This window comes from Helianthus annuus, chromosome 9, assembly GCF_002127325.2.
Source record: "Helianthus annuus cultivar XRQ/B chromosome 9, HanXRQr2.0-SUNRISE, whole genome shotgun sequence".
Lineage (NCBI taxonomy): Eukaryota > Viridiplantae > Streptophyta > Magnoliopsida > Asterales > Asteraceae > Helianthus > Helianthus annuus.
In genome coordinates, this window is record NC_035441.2 from 93,801,292 (window position 1) to 93,824,876 (window position 23,585).

A 23,585-nucleotide genomic window follows, 5' to 3' on the forward strand; every position below is an offset into this window, starting at 1 on the left:
ATATATATAACACTTATATATATATACATACACATAAGTAAATCGGCACATAACACATAATAACAAATAGTTTTTCATACATTTTTACTGTTAGTCGGTTACGTACACGTTTGTTACATCGAAAGGTTATCCGGAAAGATCCGAGGTGTCACAATCGTTGATTTTACACTTTGTTGGCGACAAAACTACATCAATTTTTTTTAGTAATAAGCAGGTTGGAAAAAAATGATTTGACTGAATTTGGTTAACTCGGTTTTAAACTGAATTCATATTCGGTTATTCAGTTTGGTTAGGCAATATTCCAATTTGGTCCGTTTTGGTGTTCGGTTACGAGAAGAAAAAAATAAAAACCGAATTAACCGAACTGAATTATTTGAATTAACCGTAAACCACTCCGTTGGACACCCCTATTATCGGCGCCACAGAAAAAGAATGTTTCAGAATTGTGATAATGAATGTGTTTCAAAAGTAGAGTTTACAAGAGATATACACTGTCATATTTACATAATCTAACCTGATGTGATCAAATAGGTAGCCGTTTCATTGGCGCCACAGAAGCGGTCACTATGAACACGCCACGTGTTGCCGGCGCCGCCACCAGAAGGAAGACCATGGAACTCAATCATCGCTGGTGCCGCCACCGGCGGGTTTCTTCAGATGCGCCAGGGATTATGGCCGGCGGGTCGCTCGGCTCTTTTAGGTGGCGTTTTGTTAGCCCTGATTCAAGGGGCGGGACTTACTTTAATACAGTTATTAGTGCGCAACAACCGTAGCCGGCATGTGGAGTTGGAGTGTTCTTACGCGTCATCTTCGTCGTGGTTTGGTGGTTTGTTTGGTGGCAGGCGAGAGGAGGAGAAGCCGAAGTTGAAAGTTGAAGTGTTGGAGAGTTTTGATTCGCTAATGCCGCCTACTTTTGAGTTTCAGTGACTTTGTTTTGATGTTATTTTGCACAACTGGTTGAAGATCTTTATGTTCTTGGGTATGTTTAGAGCTTCCGCAAGTTCGCAGACTTCCACAATTACTTTTCTCATCTTTAGAGAAGTGTTGGATATCTACAATTGTGCAATCGTACATGTCATCAACATAAATACGTACGGGTGAACAAATTAAAACAACCTTAAGGTCCAAACAGGTTGAGATGACTACTAAAACATTTTCTGAAGTTGAATACATCAACTAGACCTGTTTTTAATCAAAACATTCACAGCTATTTTTAATACAACAGACGAACAAGACCTGTTTTTTATACAGGTCAACTCAAAATTAACCCGTTTAAAAAAAACTGACCCGACCCGGAACACGTTCTCACCCGGACCCGTTCCGACCTGGACCCGTTCCGACCCGGACCCGTTTTTCAAGCCCCCGCCGCATCGCGGCGGGTACTTTTCTAGTTATAATTAAAATACAACTATAAAAAAGAAATTTACTTTTTAAATAATTCCTATCTCTTCTCAAAATCACTCATAATAATATTTTTACATATGTGAATATAAAAAATTTAATAGCAAACTTAAACATATGTAAATTTTATTTATTTACAAATACATGTAAATCTGAACGTGTAAATCTAATTTCTAATATTGTATTCGGTTAATAGTGATAAGTAAAAAAATTGAATTTGAATTTTTTTTTACTAAGTTATTGTGGTTTTTTCAATCGGTCTCACAGTTCTTGTGATATTTAGCGCTCTCATTTAAACATTCCTCTCTCTCTCTCTCTCTCTATATATATATATATATATATAGGGTAAGGTTCATGTGAGAACCCCCTTTATTGCGAGAATCGCGGGAACCAATGTGAACACAACTAAAAATACCTAAAAAAACCTAACCCCCCCCCCCCCAAAAAAAAAAAAAAAAAAACTAACCCCCCAAAGCTAAAAGCTAAATGCTAAAAACTAAACCTCCAAAAAAACCTAAAAAAATTTAAAAAAAAATTTTTTGGTAACGAAATCCAGCAATTTTTTTTATAAAAAGTATAAAAAAAAGTTTTTTGTGTGTTTTTTTTTTTTTTTTACCTATTTTTAGGTATTTTTGGTTGTGTTCACATTGGTTCTCGCGGTTCTCGCAATAAAGGGTGGTTCCTAACGGATCCTTCTCCTATATATAGGGTTGGGTTATATGGAAAACCCCATCTTTTTTAGAAAACCTTGGAAACCCAACCTCATCCATTGATTTTGTTTCATCCAAGTAGATCAATGGTTGAGCTTTTTTTTTGGTGTCTTTTACATTTAAATAAAACCATAAATTATACACAAGTAAAGGAGAAGGGCATTTAAGGTATTGAAAATCTGACTTTTCTCTCACACACATCAACTTTATTTCTCTTACACACATGTTATCTCTCTCTCCTCTCTCCTCTGTCTTCAATCAAGATCATGATGAACACCAAACACTAGTTTAGATCTTCAAGTTCAGATCTACATCGTGTGAAAGAGAAAATGTTTGAAGATTGTTGTTTTAGAGAGAGAACGACGGCAGGATGAAAGTTTTTAGAGAGAGGAATTTGTTGTTTTAGAGAGAGAAACAAAAATCTTCATCATGTTCATCTATAACACCAAGAACACACATACAAGTGTGTGAGAGAGAAAAAGTTTGAAGTTGTTGTTTTAGAGAGAGAACGATGGCACGATGAATTTTTTAGAGAGAGAAAGTTGATGTTTTAGATAGAGAAACAACAAGCTTTATCACAAAGACACACGCACAAGTGTGTGTGAGAGAAGAAGGTTTGAAGATCTTCTTCGTGTTCATCGGACGGTTCTAGATCCGGTAAGTGTTCTTGAATATCATTTCACACTTGATTTTTTGTTGAAATGGTTGTTAATATGTTTTTATGAGCTGAAAGTGTTCTAGTAATGGTTAATGTTCATGTTTTTAAATAAATCGAAAACTTTTGGATGAGATTTTGAACGAGTTTTTTTTTTGTTGGTTTGGTTGCTTGTTTGGGGATTTTGATCTTAACAATAATTGTTTTTTTGTTGGTTTGGTTGCTGGTTTGGGCTTTTGATCTGAACAGTAAGTGTTTTTTTTTTGTTGGGTTGTTTGATTTACAGAAACAGACCCATAACATGTGTTAAGCACCTGTTAGAATGATATATAACGTGTGTTGATTTACAGAAACAGATCCATAAAGATATTCAATTGAGAAGCTGGATGGATGTAGGCGACGTTAATGCGGGGACATTGAATAAGTCAAATCTTTTGGGAAAGAACTCTTCGTTCGTTTATAACATGTGTTAGTGGTTCATGCTGTAACAGAACACCATGATGTAACCAGACATGTGTTCATGTATAACATATGTTAAGCCCCTGATAGAATGATATATAACGTGTGTTAACCTTTGTCAATTTAAAAAAAAACAAGTAATATCTATTTTATTTTTATTTATGTTTAAAATATCCAATAATGTGGATACCGAGCGTAATACTTGTACAAGTATTACATGTACAAGTTAGTATGTAACGTGTAATATTAAACCAGCCATATGTACCGATAATTTTGGAATATATAATATGAAACGGGTCATTTGTTGTGCACATTTTGGAATATATAACATGTGTTAAGCCTCTGTTATAATCTTTTTGTAAGTTTAACTTTAGAGCCTTAACACTGATGTACATGTAGTTACATTTGTGTTAGTAAGTTTAACTTTAGAGCCTTAACACTGATGTACTTGTTTTGTTCATTATTGAATGGATGTCTATGTTCAAAATAAAGATGGTTATCAAGACGCAAAGCGTAGCTAGATTTTTTAACCTTTATGATAGTTTTTGGATCATCTTTATATATTTAAGTCTGTATAAACATTTTTGTTACCTTTAAGTATGATTGTAATGCGTGTAATTACTAACAACCCATGATGACAAGTGACTTTTGTTTTGATTAACATTTGTAAATGTTGGTCACTTCATTCCTTTGGTACACATGTGTTACATACGTTAACATGGCAACGTTACATATGTAACAATGGTCGTTACATATGTAACAATGGTTGTTATATATGTAATATATTTAATGAAAAATAATAAACTACTATTAAACGTATGAGCTATTGAATATCACCCTGTATGCAAGATATATTACCCCGAAGTGTAACACATGTTACAACATATAAGACAAAGTAGATCATGCCCTACATTCAACAATGTAACACTTCTTACCCCGAAGTGTAACACATGTTACAATAGTATATGCACATCATAGTGTTAGGATCAGTATATGCACATCATAGTGTTTTGCAAACCACTTTCATATACCTTAATACAAGTCGGGTTACAACAAAGATTACGATGGATGCTTAACACATGTTATCATATGTATACAAGTCGGGTTACAACAAGATTACGATATTAACTAAGCTCACCATTAAACCCATCACCTCCGTCGACTATTTTCACCCTTATCACATGTTAAGCAACTACATGTTCCAAACAGACAAATTGTAACACATGTTAGATCAGTATATACACATCATGGTGTTTTGTAAGTGAGCTTATACAAGAATACATGTCAGGTTACAAAAAGATTATAACAGAGGCTTAACACGTGTTATATATTCCAAAATGTGCACAACAAATGACCCATTTCATATTATATATTCCAAAATTACCGGTACATGTGTTACCATAAATGGCTCGTTTAATATTACACGTTACATACTAACTTGTACAAGTGTTACGCTCGGTTTCCACATTATCGGATATTTTAAACATCAACAAAAATAAAATAGATATTACTTGTTAACACATGTTATAAATGAACGAAGAGTTCCTTCCCAAAAAATGTGACTTATTGAATATCTTTTTTTAACACATGTCCCCGCATTAACGTCGCCTACATCCATCCAACTTGTCAATTGAATATCTTTATGGGTCTGTTTTTGTAAATCAACACACGTTATATATCATTCTAACATGGGCTTAACACATGTTATGGGTCTGTTTCTGTAAATCAAGCAAACCAACAAAAAACAATTACTGTTCAGAGATCAAAAGCCCTAAACAAGCAACCAAACCAAACACAAAATTTTTAACACAAAAATAAAAACCTACAAATTACATAAACATTTACCACTTTTTAGAACCATTTTAACAAAAAATCATGTTCCTCTCTAAAACAGCCATTACACATAAAACTATTAACAACTATTTTAACAAAAACATCAAGTGTGAAAATGATTTTTCAAAATAAAATACTCAACAGATTGTTGTTTCTCTCTCTAAAGCAGCAACTTTCTCTCTCTAAAACACTTACCGGATCTAGAACCGTGCGATGAACACGATGAAGATCTTCAAACTTGCTTCTATCTGTGTATTCTTGGTGTTCTTGATGAACATGATGAAGATTGTTGTTTCTAACTCTAGAAATCAGCTTTCAACAAGCATGAGCACACCCGAGATGAAGATGACGACGTGAGATGAAGATGAACACATCCGGAATCAGCTTTCAACAAACAGAGATGAAGTTCATGGAGTTTTGAAAATGGGGGAAGCTAAAAGGTAAAGAAATGGAGTTTTGAAAGTACATCTAGATGTGAGGTGGGTAAAGATCGAAGTAAAGACCTTGTTTAGGAAGTTGAATACTCCATAGTACATTAATGGTGGATCTAGTATTAAAGGACTTGTTTAGGAAGATGAAGATATTTTGAAAAAAAAACTTTTTAATTTGAAATACACTAAACGAAATGGAGGATGAAGGATGAGAATGATGTGATGGGTACATTAATGATGGTGTCAAATCATGTTGGTCAATAGATCTTTGGGGTGGGGTAGGCATTTGTAAATTTACCATAGTGCCCTTAAAAGCAAATAAGGAGATGAAGTTGGGTGGGACATGTGGCCAAATGTAGGCCACATGTTGAGTTTGCAAAGTTTTCTAAAAATCTGAGGTTACCTTTGGAGCATTGCCCTATGCCCTATATATATATATATATATATATATATATATATATATATATATATATATATATATATAAAGAATAATAAGATAACCTTTATGAGTTCAAAAAACTCAATCTCCACCATCCATCTAGAAATCCTATGTAGAGGTGTGCAAAAAACCGAATAACCGAACCATAACCGAATTAACCGACAAAACCGAACCGAAAAAACCGAACCAAATAAAAAACCGGTGGGGCGGTTAATGATTTTTTTGAAAACCGAAAGTAGCGGGTCGGTTATGGTTATCATTTTTTCTATACCCACTATAACCGAACCGAACCGACATGTAATAAATCGTTGTAGGATTTAGGACTTTTCACCATATTTTTAACATTTGATGTTTTTGACTGAAGATTTTTAGTACTTATGGGTTTTTTCATATCATTTTGTGGTTTTGTTTGAATGTTTATTTGAATTTATAGAATGTATCATATCACTTTATTTGAATATTCGATAATAATTGGTGTTAATATTATAGATTATATGTATTTTGTAATATTATGTAGTATACTAATATATACAAATATGCAATAACAATTTATTCCATGTTAAAAAATGCTATTTTTAGCTAAGCTAAATACACGGTTAACCACCCATAACCGACCCAGTATAACCATCAAAACCAAATAACCATAACCGCCATAACCGATCGGTTATGGTTATGGTTATCCAATAACCGACATGACGGTTATGGTTATGGTTTTTGGTCAAAACCGACCCAAACCGACCCATGTGTTGGTGCACTAAATGTCTGCTGACTACGTCTTATCAAGTCTTATGTCTAGATAGGTTATACGGGTGCATAAACAAGATTAACTTAGAGTTAGTATAGGTTGAAATAGCCCTGGCCGTTTGAATGTTGTCTGGCCGTTTGAAATACGCCTGACCGTTTGAAGGTGCTTGGTCGTTTGAAACATGTTCGTTTGAACATGTTGCGCCTTGTTCAAACGGAAGGGCATGGGTCTATATATAGTAGTTCATTTCAAACGGTCAGTAGAGGTGATATGTGTGTGTGAGCGAAGGTGCTGCCGAATTTCTGTCACAATCATTGTAAAAGCTCACAATCAGTAATAGAAAGAAGAATTGAAAGGAATAAGCTGTTTTTGACTTGGTTTACTTTGATTCCGCCTCTGTAAACTGAGATGAACTACTTCTACTGACGTTTAAGGTCATCGGATCGGTCCAACACCATGCACATCCCTAATCCTATGTAACATGTTTTTACATGCACTGCATATTGAAAACTCGTAAAAATTAAGTTCAAAATTGTTACACTATGCAAAACCTGCAACATTTGTTGTTGAAAAAAAAGTGTAACATGTGATGTTACATCTACATAAACAGGCCAAAGAGATGTAACATATTAATTTTCTCTCTCCTAACGAAAGTTGTTACACGCCAGAATTCTGAAAAAGGTTGTAACACATGACAACATGTGATCTATCCATTTAGTTTCTTGAGTTTTTTTTTTTAATTTAAAGGGGTTTTTCCTCTATAATTATTTTCTCTCTCTCTCTCTCTCTCTCTATATATATATATATATAAAGTATATCATACATTACGACTTAACTTACTTCACGTACGACAACGTGCGTGATTTGTTCTATAACATGCGTGATTAATGTTTTCAATATGCATGATTATTGTGTTTCAACATGCGTGATTTTGGATTTTTGAGTTATAACGTGCATGATTTTAAAATGAACGTGCGTAATTACCTGTCGTACGTGATGTACGTTAAGCTGTAATGTACGTTAACCTTCCTCTCTCTCTCTCTCTCTATATATATATATATATATATATATATATATATAAACCTGCGCCTTACTTGTTTTGGGCAAGCACCTTTTTTTTATTATTGTATCATTTTCTCTTAGGTGACTAAAGGGGTATGGCCCTAAATCCTACACAGGCATTCGCAAACGCTAACATAGACCGTGCGCAGAGAGCCATACCCAGTGCAAACGTATGCATCACTTAGTCATTTTCAATGTATTTTCACAAGCTATACAGTGCAAAACTCGATAGAGCGCGCCTGTGCATGAGAGTAAGGCACAGTACAATCAGTACAGAGGCCCGAGCTTACAACCAATAGGTGCACGCCATGCTGTGTCCAATAGATTTGCAGGACGAATGATCGTGCAGGTGACAAGAAGTACAAAATTACAATGACGTGTCACCAACCACCTTGCGCCAACCACTACTCCATGATCTCCATTAATCGCTGATAACGAACCCGACAACAAGGGCAACTACCAGGCCACGCGGATCCAATCAACGCCCACCATCTTCTCATTTGACTGGAGACACTAACGTCTGTGTATAAGGAGACAAATGAGATATTCCTTGATGTCGACGTCTGTCACACCCCGACCACGTAGAACAACCAAACGTGGCGGAAACGTCGGGGAGTGTTGTAACAGAATTATTTGTTTCACAACCATGGCATACAAAGTTATATTTTATTTATCAAACAAGCGTGTTACATTGTCTCAAAACAGGAAATAAAGAGTTCAGAACATAATTAAACTAGTTCTATCTTTATTTTAAGTCTCTAAGGCACAGGTCCGCCCTAGTGTCATGATCATCATCCTAAGCGACAGCTCCTGAAAACACATGTGAAAATATGTATGTCAGCATAAAAATGCCTGTGAGATACATAGGTTTTGTGAAAATAGGATTCATGACTTGGGTTTTAGAAGAAAGGTTTAATAAAAATTAGTCATGAATCTGTTAAGTGTTTTCTTTTATAAATCATATGAAAACTTGATAAGAAATCAGATTATATAAAAGAAGGGAGTATGGTTAATGAAATAACCAAATAAAATGAGTTGTATAAAATAAACGGTTTTGTAAAACAATGTCTTGTGAAGATTAAGTTATTTGTGTAAAATGTAATATGTCGAATATTGAAATGATTTAAGTAACGCTACGCCAGGTAATATCATACAAACACTTATATATAGGAAGTACCAGCGGCGTATCCACCATGTTTGTATCATATTACACACGCCTCGTTACTCAAACCATTTACCCAAACCAACCACCAATGTAAATTGTTCATGTATAAATCAATTGTCAAGTGTTATTGTGTAAACCATATCAAAATGTCCATGTCTAATGTAAATCACCAAATGTGTATATCAATGTCAAAATGTTTATGTTTAATGTAAATCATATAATGTGTATCCAAAAATATCATGTATGGCATGTGAAATATATCAACTAAACCATAGGTACAATGCACAAAAACAGGGTATTGAATTAAACATAGTTTAAGTCAAAGTTATGTTTTGTAGAGCAAATGCATGCTATACTGATACAAACATCTATGCGGTATTGTGAAAATGCATACATTCAAGCCTTGTGACTGTGGTGATAGACCTTTAAACAAATTAAAGGTCTATCTGTGTTATGTTTATCGAATTCGGTCATTCCTTCCACCCAAACAAACCTAGGGTTCAGGAATGGGAGTTGTCAAGTCCTATGGTACCACTACCTACTAACGAACGACGTGATCAATGTTAATGAATGTATATTGTCCCATTTGGACAAACCAAATGTCATACCAAAAAAATGTAAGCATGTGAAAACAATGCACTAAGTATGTAATCAAATGAACATACATAGCGTGAAATGTAATGTAAAACGATGTACTAAGTATGCACACAATGGACATACATAGCATAAACACAATGAAATCATGTACTATAAGTGTACTAATGAATATAATAAGCAAATGATATGAAAACATGGAAAGCATGAAAGTAACCCGTAGGCACATGTGTTTCACCCCAAAACAGTTTGGAAAACAGTAAAAGAGGGGTCTATGTACTCACTTGAGATTGCTTAGAAGTCCTTGAGTAACAACCAAACAATGCTAGAGATCACGGAAATCAAACGGCACCTAATATAGGTAACTTTGTTAATATACCGGACCTAAATCGGAGGATTGGATAGAATGAGGGTTCGTAAACCAAACGAGTACGGAGACTCGTGTAATATGGTTTAACAAAGCCTTCATACTAAAATGAAACCTAACCTAAGTGCTTACGACCCATTACGACCCGTTTAGGTAGCTTATGCTACTTTAACGCGTCGTTCGCGTGAAACGCATTTGGAATGCCTAACTAGTCCTATGATAAGTAAAATATGCCTTAACATGTCTAATATTGTTACCAAATCAGTTTAGATACCAAAAGTTATGTTACATATGCTTAAAATGAATTTTGGCGTAAAAAGGGCATTCTGGTAATTTACCTAAGGCATATATACTACCTGTCATACAACTACTCAAACGATGTGACCATAAGGTATAACCTCGGAAGGTTATTCCCTATACAACTATGGTCACCTAATGTGTTTGGTCGGATCCTAATGATCGACCAAACGGGTCGGGTTCGAAAGTATAAGCGATTGTTTAGATCGCTTACCTTACGACCCTATATAAGCACTAAACAAAAAGTGACGAGCTAAGCATGTTAAAACATGCTTAACTAAGTTTAGAAAACATGTTTGGTATCAAAACAAACGGTTTTGATACCTAAGAGTAGTTTGGTTACAAAATACGCAAGAATACGCATTTTGGCCGAAACTACGACACGTCACTGAGCCTAGATAACGTGGTAATCAGTAGGTATAGTCTCTAGGGACTATAACCATCGTGATTACGCTCACGTTATGAAGTTCAATCGAACTTCGTGTTGACCATAAACTGGTCAATGCAGAAAGTCAAACAAAGTTTGATTTTCGGACTCGAAAAACGATAAAAGAATGAAGGAACACTTACAAAGGGTCCCTGCAAGCTAATCTTGATCCAAGTAGCTCAGGTATGAAGCAATGGCTTCAACTTAGAGCTTTTAGATCAGATTTTGTGGGTTTTGAGTTGTTAAAGGGTTGGGTATTTATAGGAATGTTGGAACCGTTAAGATCGTTTATCGAATAACGTGCTTCAATCTCAACCTTACACTTGTTGCAATTTCCATGGAACACCACAATTGGCCCCTCATTATCCTGAAGAGGCAAGTGCAAATTGGCACCTCATTATCCTGAAGAGGCAAGTGCAAATTGGCCCCTCATTATCCTGAATAGGCAAGTGCAAATTGGCCCCTCATTATCCTGAAGAGGCAAGTGCAAATTGGCCCCTCATTATCCTGAAGAGGCAACAACTGATTAAACTGATCTGCTGTTCTGGGGACCCCTTACGGACCGTAAGGGTCATGGCTTACGGTACGTAAGCCATTAACTTTGGCATAATTACATTTTCAGTCCCTGCACCTTGTTTCGTTGCGTAACGGCACTTCTAACACCCGTCAATCCCAATTTCAAGCCCCACAATGATGTTATGACATAGGGAACACGAAATATGCTTGAAAACATCTCGGATGTCGGTTCGTTTGGCCGTACGGTTACGATGTTCGGTTAATTATGACGGAAGTCGTAACGGACGCAAAAATGGTCCAAAATGCGCGACGAATGGAATTTTGACAAGTCAAACACTAAAGCATAATATTATAATGCTTACATAAATTTTTAGATGTCCGGATGTATTCAGAACGTAAGTTATGCGTGAAAGTACAAACTTGTGCACTTTTTGACACTTTTAGTCCCTGAATGACCCAAAAGTTTATTTTAGCACACCGAACCCCTCAAAGCCTATTTCTAAGCTATATAAAGGATATTTAAGGTGTGTTTAACTTATGGTCATGTTCCCGGAATGTCTGTTATAGTTCAAATTGGCATACTTTCGCAGTTTGTCAAAGTTAGTCCATGTAGGCGAATTAACTTGTTTTTGCCATACCAAAGCCTTCTAAGTTATGTAAAGGTTATTTAAGGTATGTTAAGTATATGTTGATGTTCCGGAGTATTTGTCGCATTAAACTGATTGCGTTTACGCACCAATTTGCGTATAACTCTCCAGAAAGCGATATAGAGTTTGAAAATGAACAAAAGTCAAAATATGAAAAATGTAAAACATAACCAAACAAACATTGGGATCAAATAACATTGTTTTATTGATACTTGAACTGTTTACAATGATTTTAGACACAGATGTTACAGTCTCCCCTACTGGTGGAAATTTCGTCCCGAAATTTATTTAGAGGAAACTCGTGGGAAAAGATGTGGATACTTCGCCTTCATTTGATCTTCACGTTCCCAAGTAAACTCGGGTCCACGTTTAGATTCCCAGCGAACTTTGACCAATGGAATGCGCTTGTGCTTGAGCCACTTGACTTCACTTTCCATGATTTCCACTGGCTTCTCAACAAATTTAAGTGTTTTTTCAACACGAATTTCGTCAAGTGGTATGTGGAGGTTCTCATCAGCTAAACACTTCTTGAGATTGGACACGTGAAAGGTTGGATGAACATTTCCAAGTTCAGGATGTAACTCAAGTCTGTAGGCTACCTTACCGATTCTTTCGACAATCTTGAATGGTCCAACGTATCTAGGTGCAAGTTTTCCTTTCTTTCCAAATCTGATCACACCTTTCCAAGGTGAGACCTTAAGTAATACTCGATCACCGACTTGAAAATCCATGGGCTTGCGTTTTGGGTCCGCGTAACTCTTTTGACGGCTTCTAGCTTCCTGAAGGTTATCACGAACTTTCTTAACCTTATCAGTTGTCTCTAAAATGAGGGCAGGTCCAGTAAGCTGAGCCTCACCGATCTCATTCCAGCAGACTGGTGAACGACATTTTCGACCATAGAGAGCCTCGAAAGGAGCCATGTTGATGCTGGAGTGATAACTGTTGTTGTAGGAGAACTCAATTAACGGAAGATGTGAATCCCAACTACCACCAAAATCGATCACACAAGCTCTAAGCATATCCTCCAGAGTCTAGATTGTTCTTTCAGATTGACCATCCGTTTGCGGATGATAAGCTGTGCTCAGATTAAGTTGGGTCCCCATAGCAGATTGCATGGTTCTCCAAAAATGAGAAGTGAAACGAGCATCTCTATCAGAAATGATGTTCAAAGGAACACCATGTCGAGCTACAATTTCATCCACATAGATTTTAGCAAGTTTGTCAGCCGAAAAATCCTCACGGATTGGCAAGAAATGCGCTGACTTAGTAAGACGATCAATAACTACCCAGATAGCATCATGGCCTTTCTTTGTGCATGGGAGTTTAGTAATGAGATCTATAGTAATGTTTTCCCATTTCCAAACTGGGATCTCTGGTTGCACCAATAAACCAGAAGGACGTTGATGTTCAGCCTTAACTTTAAGACAAGTAAGGCATTTTGATACATATAAGGCAATGTCTTTCTTCATACCAGGCCACCAACACTGAATACGAAGATCCTTATACATCTTATCTGAGCCAGGATGAACAGAATAACGAGACTTATAGGCTTCATCCATAAGCAAGGTGCGGAGGTTATCTTGGCTTGGGACCCACAAACGGTCCATGAAGTAATACGATCCATTGTCCTTCAGTTCCAGATCAGGCGTTATGTGATAGGGAAATTCCTTATCCATCAAACCTTGTGAAACACAAGATTGTTGAGCCTGAGAAATACGTGCTTGGATATCAGATTGAGCTTGAATATTAGATTGAACACGAACACAATGGAGCTTAGTACGTTCCTTGCGACTCAAAGCATCGGCTACGACATTCGCCTTACCAGGATGGTAGCGAATTTCGCAGTCATAGTCGTTTAGAAGCTCCGCCCAACGTTGTTGCATCATGTTGAGTTCTTTCTGATTGAAGATATGCTGAAGAATTTTGTGGTCTGTGAAAACCACACATTTTGTACCATATAAATAGTGTTTCCAAATCTTAAGAGCGACGACAACTGCACCCAACTCAAGATCATGAGTGGTGTAGTTCTTCTCATGTATCTTCAACTGCCTCGATGCGTATGCTATGACTTTGTTTCTTTGCATCAGGACGCAGCCAAGACCCAATTTAGATGCATCGCAATAAACGACGAAATCATCATTGCCCTCAGGCAAAGTTAGAACAGGCGCGTCGCAAAGTTTTTGTTTCAAAGTCAGAAACGCTTCCTCTTGCTTGAATCCCCAATCAAAGGGTTTGTTCTTCTGAGTTAGAGCAGTTTGAGGTACTGCAATCTTCGAGAAATTTTCAATGAAGCGGCGGTAATAACCCGCTAGACCAAGAAAAGAACGAACTTCAGTAGGAGTAGTAGGCGTATCCCAATCCTTAATCGCACTGATCTTGGAGGGATCTACATGAATACCTTGTTCGTTGATAGTATGTCCTAGGAATTGAACTTCTTTAAGCCAGAATTCACACTTGGAGAATTTGGCAAAAAGTTGCTCTTTCTTTAGGAGTTCCAAAGTAAGACGAAGATGTTGCTCGTGATCAGCTCGCGTCTTAGAATAAATCAAGATGTCATCAATAAAAACAATGACGAGCTGATCCAAATAAGGCTTGCAGACCTTATTCATTAAGTCCATGAAAACAGCAGGAGCATTAGTCAAACCGAATGGCATGACTGTGAACTCATAATGCCCATAACAAGTGCGGAACGCTGTCTTGGGAATATCTTCTTCATGCACACGAAGTTGATGATTTCCAGATCGCAGATCAATCTTTGAAAAATAAGAAGCGCCCTGCAATTGATCAAAGAGATCATCGATGCGAGGTAGGGGATATCGATTTTTGATGGTGAGCTTGTTAAGCTCACCATAATCGATACACATCCTAAAAGATCCATCCTTCTTCTTGACAAAAAGAACGGGAGCACCCCAAGGTGAAAAGCTAGGACGGATAAAACCTTTGTCAGAGAGCTCCTGAAGCTGCTTAGACAACTCTTGCATCTCAGACGGTGCAAGACGATATGGAGATCTGGCAATGGGATTTGCACCAGGTACGAGATCAATACGGAACTCGACTTGGCGTGCTGGGGGTAAACCAGGTAACTCTTCAGGAAATACTTCAGAATAATCCCGAACAACAGGAATATCTTGAATAGACTTACCTTTGCCCTTATCTGCTACAACATGTGCCAAAAAGGCCACATAGTTCTTTCGCAGATACTTCCGAGCTTTAAAACAAGACATGAGTTTGAGACCACCAGCAGGTTTCTCACCACGAACCTGTAGGATCTCGCCTGTCGAAAGTGGCACACGAACAATCTTCTCAAAACAAACTACCTCCGCGCGATGCTTGGCTAACTAATCCATACCCACAATAACGTCGAAGCTTCCAAGTTGCATAGGCGTGAGGTCAATAGAAAAAAGATAGTCATTAAGGTTCAATTGGCAGTTGCGGAGAACAGAATCAAGAACAATGGGTTCACCACTAGCCACTTCTACTGTCAAGGGTTTTCCTAGTTTCGTCCTAGACATGCGAAGCAATGGCTCAAAAGATAATGACACAAAACCCTTATCGGCACCCGAATCAAAGAGAACAGATGCAGGTTGATTATTAATAAAGAACGTACCGTTCACCACTTCATTGTCTGCTTGTGCCTCTTGTGCATTCATGTTGAAGACTCGCCCTCGAGCCTGAGCCTGATTCTGATTTGGATTAGCATTCACCAATCTTGGACACTGATTACGGTAGTGGGTCAGATCCCCACAGTTGTAACAAGAACCTGGAGGGTAGTGTGGTCGTGCAGCTTGACCCTGTTGCTGAGCAGGAGGCTGAGCAACTCGTTGAGCCGGGTTCTGAACTGCCTGATTCTGAGCAAAACGACAAACACCAGCAAGATGATCTGACTTCCCACAGTTAGTACAGAAATGGCACGGAAATTGCGGCTGATGTTGACTGTTGCATCTATTGCACAAAGGTGCATTTCCTGCATAAGGTTTCTTCGCTGGAGGCTGTGCGGGTTGGTTGGGAGCTGCCTGGTTAACTTGGGCAGTGACAACAAAATTTTGGGAAACCTTACGCTTCCTTGGCCCCCTTGAGGAACCAGAATCCTTTCCCTTCTTGTTTTGACCTTTCTTGCTATCTTCTTTGTCAGACGCCTGCTTCTTAACCTTGTCACCCTTTTTGTGCAGCTTTCCCTTTCGAACCTGCGACTCAGTCAATGTCACTGCTAACTCGATCGCTTGACGGAGTGTGGTAGGGTTACTACCAGTAATGATGTCTTGTACTGAGTCAGGTAGACCATCGATGTACCTTTCGATAGCCTTGTCGAGTGGGGCAACCATTGTTGGGTAAAGCAGACTCAGCTCCTCAAACCTATCAGTATACGCCTGGTGCTCGCCACTGTCTTGTTTCAAGTCATCAAACTCTTTCTCCGAAGCTCGTTGTTCATGACGAGGACAGAACTCCCTTATCATAAGGGCCCTAAGTTCAGCCCATGTCTGTGCTAGAGCAACTTCTGCACCACGATCTCTCATAACCCCGTTCCACCATGTAAGAGCCCTCTTCTGAAACATACTCAAAGAAAACTCGACCTTGCGATTGTCAGGACACTGCATGTGACGGAAAGTATTCTCAATGCTCTCGAACCATTGAAGAAGCCCAGTCGCTCCCTCAGAACCACTAAACTTGAGTGGTTTAGCCGAGTTAAAATTCTTGAAATTGCATGGAGCATTGTTGTTGTTTTTGGCTTGGTTCCATTGAGCAAAGAGGTTTGGGAATGCAGCAGCCATTTGCTGCGCAATAATTCTGCCAGTTCGGCAGTCGCTATCTGGTTTTCACGTCGAGGAGGCATTCTAAAAGAGGAAAACATGAAAGGAAACGAGTGAGATGATTGGATGAAGAGAATGAGATGAAACAAAATCAACAAAAGCAAAGATGGTGGTCATTCGCCTGCATCGCAAAGCAAACAAGCGACACACAGTGTCTAATCAAAGTAAATGGGTCAAAAATAATGTATCGCGAAGACATGCTCGCCTATAAGCGAACACTCACCCCAAGAGTTCCCAGGTAAGAGTGACTGGTCCGATTATGTGGATTTGTAAGAACACTCTAGCATTAGACAGAAAACCCAGGGTACAGGCATTCACTCTTCCAGTTTGCACGTGTTCACACTATTAAAAACCCAAAACTTTGACGAGATTTTTGAAAATTCATAGGGGTTCAAAACCTTGTAATAATTCATTCAAAAACAGAAGATTATTTTTCAAAAATCGTTTTGGAAAATTGGGTTCTTGTTTTGATAATCACCTAAGGATAGGTGATGTGCATTTTTTAAGATCTAAACACAAGATAACTTGTGTTAGGGTCCTAGAAAGGTTATAGTCTTGGTCAAAGTATTACTAATAACCTAATTCCCTATAACCATTGGCTCTGATACCAACTCTTCTGTCACACCCCGACCACGTAAAACATCAAATCGTGGCGGAAACGCCGGGGAGTGTTGTAACAGAAATAATTGTTTCACAACCATGGCATACAAAGTTATATTTTATTTATCAAACAAGCGTGTTACATTGTCTCAAAACAGGAAATAAAGAGTTCAGAACATAATTAAACTAGTTCTATCTTTATTTTAAGTCTCTAAGGCACAGGTCCGCCCTAGTGTCACGATCATCATCCTAAGCGACAGCTCCTGAAAACACATGTGAAAATAGGTACGTCAGCATAACAATGCCTATGAGATACATAGGTTTTGTGAAAATAGGATTCATGACTTGGGTTTTTAGAAGAAAGGTTTAATAAAAATTAGTCATGAATCTGTTAAGTGTTTTCTTTTATAAATCATATGAAAACTTGATAAGAAATCAGATTATATAAAAGAAGGGAGTATGGTTAATGAAATAACCAAATAAAATGAGTTGTATAAAATAAACGGTTTTGTAAAACAATGTCTTGTGAAGATTATGTTATTTGTGTAAAATGTAATATGTCGAATATTGAAATGATTTAAGTAACGCTACGCCAGGGAATATCATACAAACACTTATATATAGGAAGTACCAGCGGCGTATCCACCATTTTTGTGTCATATTACACACGCCTCGTTACTCAAACCATTTACCCAAAACCACCAATGTAAATTGTTCATGTATAAATCAATTGTCAAGTGTTATTGTGTAAACCATATCAAAATGTCCATGTCTAATGTAAATCACCAAATGTGTATATCAATGTCAAAATGTTTATGTTTAATGTAAATTATATAATGTGTATCCAAAGATATCATGTATGGCTTGTGAAATATATCAACTAAACCATAGGTACAATGCACAAAAACAGGTTATTGAATTAAACATAGTTTAAGTCAAAGTTATGTTTTGTGGAGCAAATGCATGCTATACTGATACAAACATCTATGCGGTATTGTGAAAATGCATACATTCAAGCCTTGTGACTGTGGTGATAGACCTTTAAACAAATTAAAAGTCTATCTGTGTTATGTTTATCGAATTCGGTCATTCCTTCCACCCAAACAAACCTAGGGTTTGTTGGACCGTGTTCCGACCCTAAACAGTCAGTTGAGAACGTTCATCTTCACATACAAAGGCGGAATCAATGTACATGAAGTTACACAACTTTTCCTTTTCAATTCCTTCTCTTTTATTGCTTTCTGATTAAATTTTGACAGAGTTTGGTTACACAAGCAATGATTAAGTTCCGCTCCAACATACACGACTCATAACTAGGTTTCGCTCTTGATGACTATATATAGTCCCTGTGGTTTCGCTTATACGGCATGACACATAAGCGAAACTCCCTAATGACATATAAGCGGAACTACTTCTAACCTATGTACATAAAAGTGAAACTACAACATTAAGACCTAATTTGACTTTCAAGCTCCTATGTTGACCTATCTTGACCTAAGACTTAATGCAGACGTAGTCAACAGACATTCCATGCATCAACAGACTCCCCCTTGGATGTTGACGAAGTTTTCAGCTCCGAGTCTTCAGTCTTTGTCTTTTCTCCAACTTTCTGTCTTTAAATCATAAGCACTCTATCTTCACAGGTTTAGGGTCACAACCTAGCTCCATCTTCAAACTTCCCTTTGACTGTTGATCCAGACTCCCCCTTTCACAGACTCCCCCTCTCGATATGCTAGAATCTGAGGTCTTGATCTGGTTCAAGCTTTGACAATTAGCTTCCGTTGGGAATAATGAAGTCCAAAACCCTGTGTCTCAAACATCAAATATTACAATTCTATCTTTTCACAAAATTACACAAACTATTAGTACTAGATATCCACTCAAGTATTCAAGTTCAAGTTAATGACCCTGATTACTCGATTAAACTACCAAGTCCAATCTAATGACCTTGGTTGATCTTTTGACGAATCAAACTGATTTTGAATACATTTTCAAATTTTTCCTGAAAAATATGTAACAAGCATCAAATTAATGAACTTGTTTTAACTTTTAAAAACAACTCAACTCCAACAAAGTAAGCTCTCCTCATTCTTCAGCTTAGAACTTTTCTTGCATCTGCTTCAATTTCCAAGAATCCAACGATTAACTCTCTACTTTGGTTTGTCAAAAATAAAGTAGAAATAAACTCTTTTTGGATTTTAATAAAGTGTTCTAAACTAAGAAATGAAAAACAGAAACTTAAATTGCAGAAAGTAAACGAAGTAAACTATATACAAACTTATTTTTGGCGAGCGTGTCAGGGAATCATATCAGCATTTCAGACAAATTACTAGTAGCGTTAAGCTTCATTTCATACTCAGACTTAAACAATTCACCTCGATTGTCAATATACTGATCCATCTTAAATTCTCACACAGATTTCAATCTATTCAGGATACGAATTAGATGTTTTATGAACTTAGTTCATTCATGTGTCCCACCTCTTGAATATACTCCCGTATCCAGAATCCCAGATATTCAGTCTTACAGGTGAGTATACCACAGACGATATCTGTCAGGGGTTAAATGCGAGGGCCATGAGAGCTCAGGTCGATACCTCCGTATACGCAGAGAGATGACGGCTTCGACTTTCTGGTGTGTCCCCTTTCGAGGATCTTTTAGTTACAACAACAGCGACTATCAATTTTATTGTTTCATCAGCTTGCTAAGGGCGATGCTATATTTCAAGCATTTGCAGAAAGTATTATTCAGGGACTAGGTCAGTACTTCCATACAGCAGAAGTCCCGGAATAATACCCAGATATCACTGAGTATAAAGACCTAGTATCTCAGAATATGGGACCTTTCAAACGAGATTTCAGGGGTTACCTATATATCCAAGTAGTGTTCCCCACAAAATTCGCAAGTTTGAAATTTTAGGTTTATATCCCGAATAAATCTACTAAATGTGCGAAAACCTATCGACACATCATTAGTGAGACTGTTTAACTCATTTTATCTTTACAATTCTTTAGCATACTGTAATTGTCTAGCCAATGTACTATCATTTTCCCTATATACACAAGCTCTCTTTCTTTTTATCATGTTTTTGTATTTTTCATTTTTTATTGTTTTTGTATTTTCTGAAAAAAAAACTATATACATCTACCTACTCCCCCTAAATACCAAAACAGGTAAAAAATCGCAAACCATTGCAGATTGTTTCTCGTCTTCATCCGCAACAGTACTCTCATCAACGCCAATTATGCCATCCGACACCGAAAGAAGCTTCATACCATTCAGTTTTAACAAATATTTAAACCGATTTTTATCAAAAGCTTTGGTATGTAAATCAGCTTTCTGTTCGTCAGTGTGGATTTTCTCAATTCGTATCAACTTTTTCTCGAAGCAATCGAGAATAAAGTGATGACGAATTTCTATATGTTTAGTGTTAGCGTGATGTACTGGATTCTTTGTTATATTTATTGCGGCCTCATTATCAACAAAAAGAGGTGTGTTAAGAAACTGCAAACCGTAGTCGCGCATCTGTTGCTGTATCCACAGGATCTGAGAGCAGCAACTGCTAGCAGAAACATACTCCGCTTCACATACAGATAACGCCACAGACGTTTGTTTCTTACAGTGCCAGGTAACCAATCTAGGTCCAAAGAACTGGCATCCTGCAGTCATTGATTTGGTATTGACTTTGCAGCATCCGAAATCTGAATCGGAATACCCTTCGAGCGTAAAGTCGCCTTTTCTAGGATACCACAACCCCAATGTAGGAGTTCCTTTCAGGTAGCGTAATATCCTCTTCACAATAATCATGTGCGAAGCTCTCGGGTTAGATTGATATCTTGCTGCGAGGCACGTTGGGTACATGATATCAGGACGTGAAGCAGTTAGATACATCAAAGAACCTATCATGGAACGGTAGAACGTTTCATCAGCCTTGTCTCCGGTGAGATCTGGATGAATCCCATGATTTGTTGCAAGTGGGGTAGCAGCTGGAGTAGAACTTCACATTCCAAATTTCTTTAGAATATCATGCACGTACTTCGTCTGGTGAATGAACATTCCCTCAGGTAGTTGTTCAACTTGTAGTCCCAGAAAGAATTTCATCTCCCCCATTGATGACATTTCGAATTTTTTGCTTCATCACCTGTTCGAAATCTTTGCACAATTTCTCATTTGTCGACCCAAAAATTATATCGTCTACATAAATCTGAACTATCAGAAGATGTCCGTCGACCTCTTTAGTGAAGAGAGGGGCATCCACTTTTCCACGAATGAACTTGTTGGCTAGTAGGTGTTGAGACAACGTCTCGTACCAAGCTCTCGGGGCCTGGTGTAAACCATACAGCGCTTTGTCCAATAAGTAGACCTTGTTTTTGTGGATTGGATCGGTAAAGCCCGGCGGCTGACCGACATAAACCTCCTCTTTGACCTTCCCATAAAGAAACGCCGATTTTACATCCAACTGATATACTTTGAAGTTCTTCCAAGACGCAAATGCTAGGAAAATTCCGATTGCCTCTAGTCGTGCCACATGAGCATAGACTTCAGTAAAATCAATCCCTTCCTGTTGACTAAAGCCCTGAACAACGAGTCGAGCTTTGTTCCTTACAACAACTCCTCTGTCGTCTCTCTTACACTTGAATACCCATTTCGTATTGATTTTCCTTTGACCATCTGGTAAAACCACTAACTTCCACACTCTCAACTTTTCAAACTGACTTAACTCTTCTTGCATTGCAATAACCCAAGAGTCTTCAGTAAGCGCCTCTTTATACGTTCTCGGTTCGATCTGCGAGATAAAACAACTTAATGAAAATTCAGTTTGTAAAGGTGCTACTGTAGAATAAAAACATGTTAAGCCCTGGTCTATTTGATGTCTCGTGCGAACGCCTGAATGCAATTCTCCTATGATCAACTCCTTTGGATGATAAGAAAGAGTTCGCGGCATTACTTCGCTTGGAACATCCACATCACCTTCCAGATTAGTAACATTTTGATTTGCACTTTGTTCACCAACTTGGTTTATTTGACTTGAATCCTGAATCTGCTCCCCCTCAGAATCTGAATCTCCATGATCAAAGATCGGCATGTTCTCTGATTCTTGATTATCATTCTGATCTGTCTGATTATCTTGAGCAACTTCATTCTATTGGACATCATTGTGTTCACCAGCATTACTCGGACCTGCTTCATCATCATTTGAAGTTTCTCGTGGTCGTCTTGAATAATCAGCTGGGAACCTTTGCTGTGATTCGTATTCGCGCAAAATATCCAACTCATCAAAGAAATCTTCTTCTTCTTCTTCCATCATGTCAAACGATTCCCACAATTTGTCATAATGATATCTCCATGAATCTCATGGACTTTGTGGCAGCATAGTATAACCTTAACATTCAACATTTGCAGCTTCAATAATCCGCTTCTCACTTGGAACGAAGACACGTCGTATAGGACTTGAATATCCAACAAATACACCCTCAATGCATTTCAGACCAAACTTTCCATAAGGCTCTATAACTGTACAGGGTGACCCGAACGGTTCTAGATACTTCAAATTCGGTTTGCGATTATTGATCAGCTCAAAGCATGTTTTGTTAAACTTTTTGACAATGAGAACTCTGTTGAGCGTGTAGCATGCGGCGGAAACAGCTTCAGCCCAAAAATTAATTGGTAACTTTGAATCTGCGAGCATCGTTCTAGTCGTCTCGATTAGCGTCCGGTTTTTACGTTCTGCGACTCCATTTTGCTGCGGAGTGTACGGAGCACTAAACTCATGCAATATACCTCTTTCATCACAAAATTCTTCCATCCTGATGTTCTTGAATTCAGTACCATTATCACTTCGAATTCTTTTAATACGCCTTTGGTACAAATTCTCAATCTTTTTGAACAACGCCATTAAACTGTCAAATGTTTCGTCTTTCGTCTTCAAGAAAGAAACCCACGAAAATCTGGAATAATCATTAGTAACCACAAGATAATATTTATCTCCCGTAATGCTCTTGACATTCACCGGACCAAACAAATCCATGTGAAGTCTCTCCAAAGGTCTTGAGACTGAATTGACTTGCTTTGTAGGGTGTGACGTTTTCTTCTGCTTGCCTTTGACACAGCTTATGCACTCCCCTTCCAGATGAAAACCTTTGACATGAACTCCTGTAACCAAATCGTTATGCACCAAGTGATTCATTTTTCTAAGATGTATATGCCCCATCTTCCGGTGCCATAATCTCGATTCTTTTTCAGTTGCTCTGGACACGAAACAGTGAGCTTGACCCGTGGTTGTAGTAGCTACGCTCATATCCAACACATACAGATCATTAACTCTCGGTGCCCTCATGATAATCCATTCCTTAGGGATAAAAAATCCTGGTTTTAAGATCAAACATTCTTTATCAGTGAAGTGAGTGGTATACATCCTGTCACAGATCT

At 37.8% G+C, this 23,585-nt stretch overlaps 1 protein-coding gene across 1 annotated transcript; it reads left to right on the forward strand.

The window, feature by feature from the left end:
- The first annotated feature begins 657 nt into the window (after positions 1-657).
- Positions 658-927, forward strand: LOC110875881 (mitochondrial import inner membrane translocase subunit TIM17-1). The gene has a single exon (XM_022124076.1). The coding sequence runs from the start codon at positions 658-660 to the stop codon at positions 925-927; it is 270 nt and encodes an 89-aa protein (XP_021979768.1).
- The last annotated feature ends 22,658 nt before the right edge of the window (positions 928-23,585 follow it).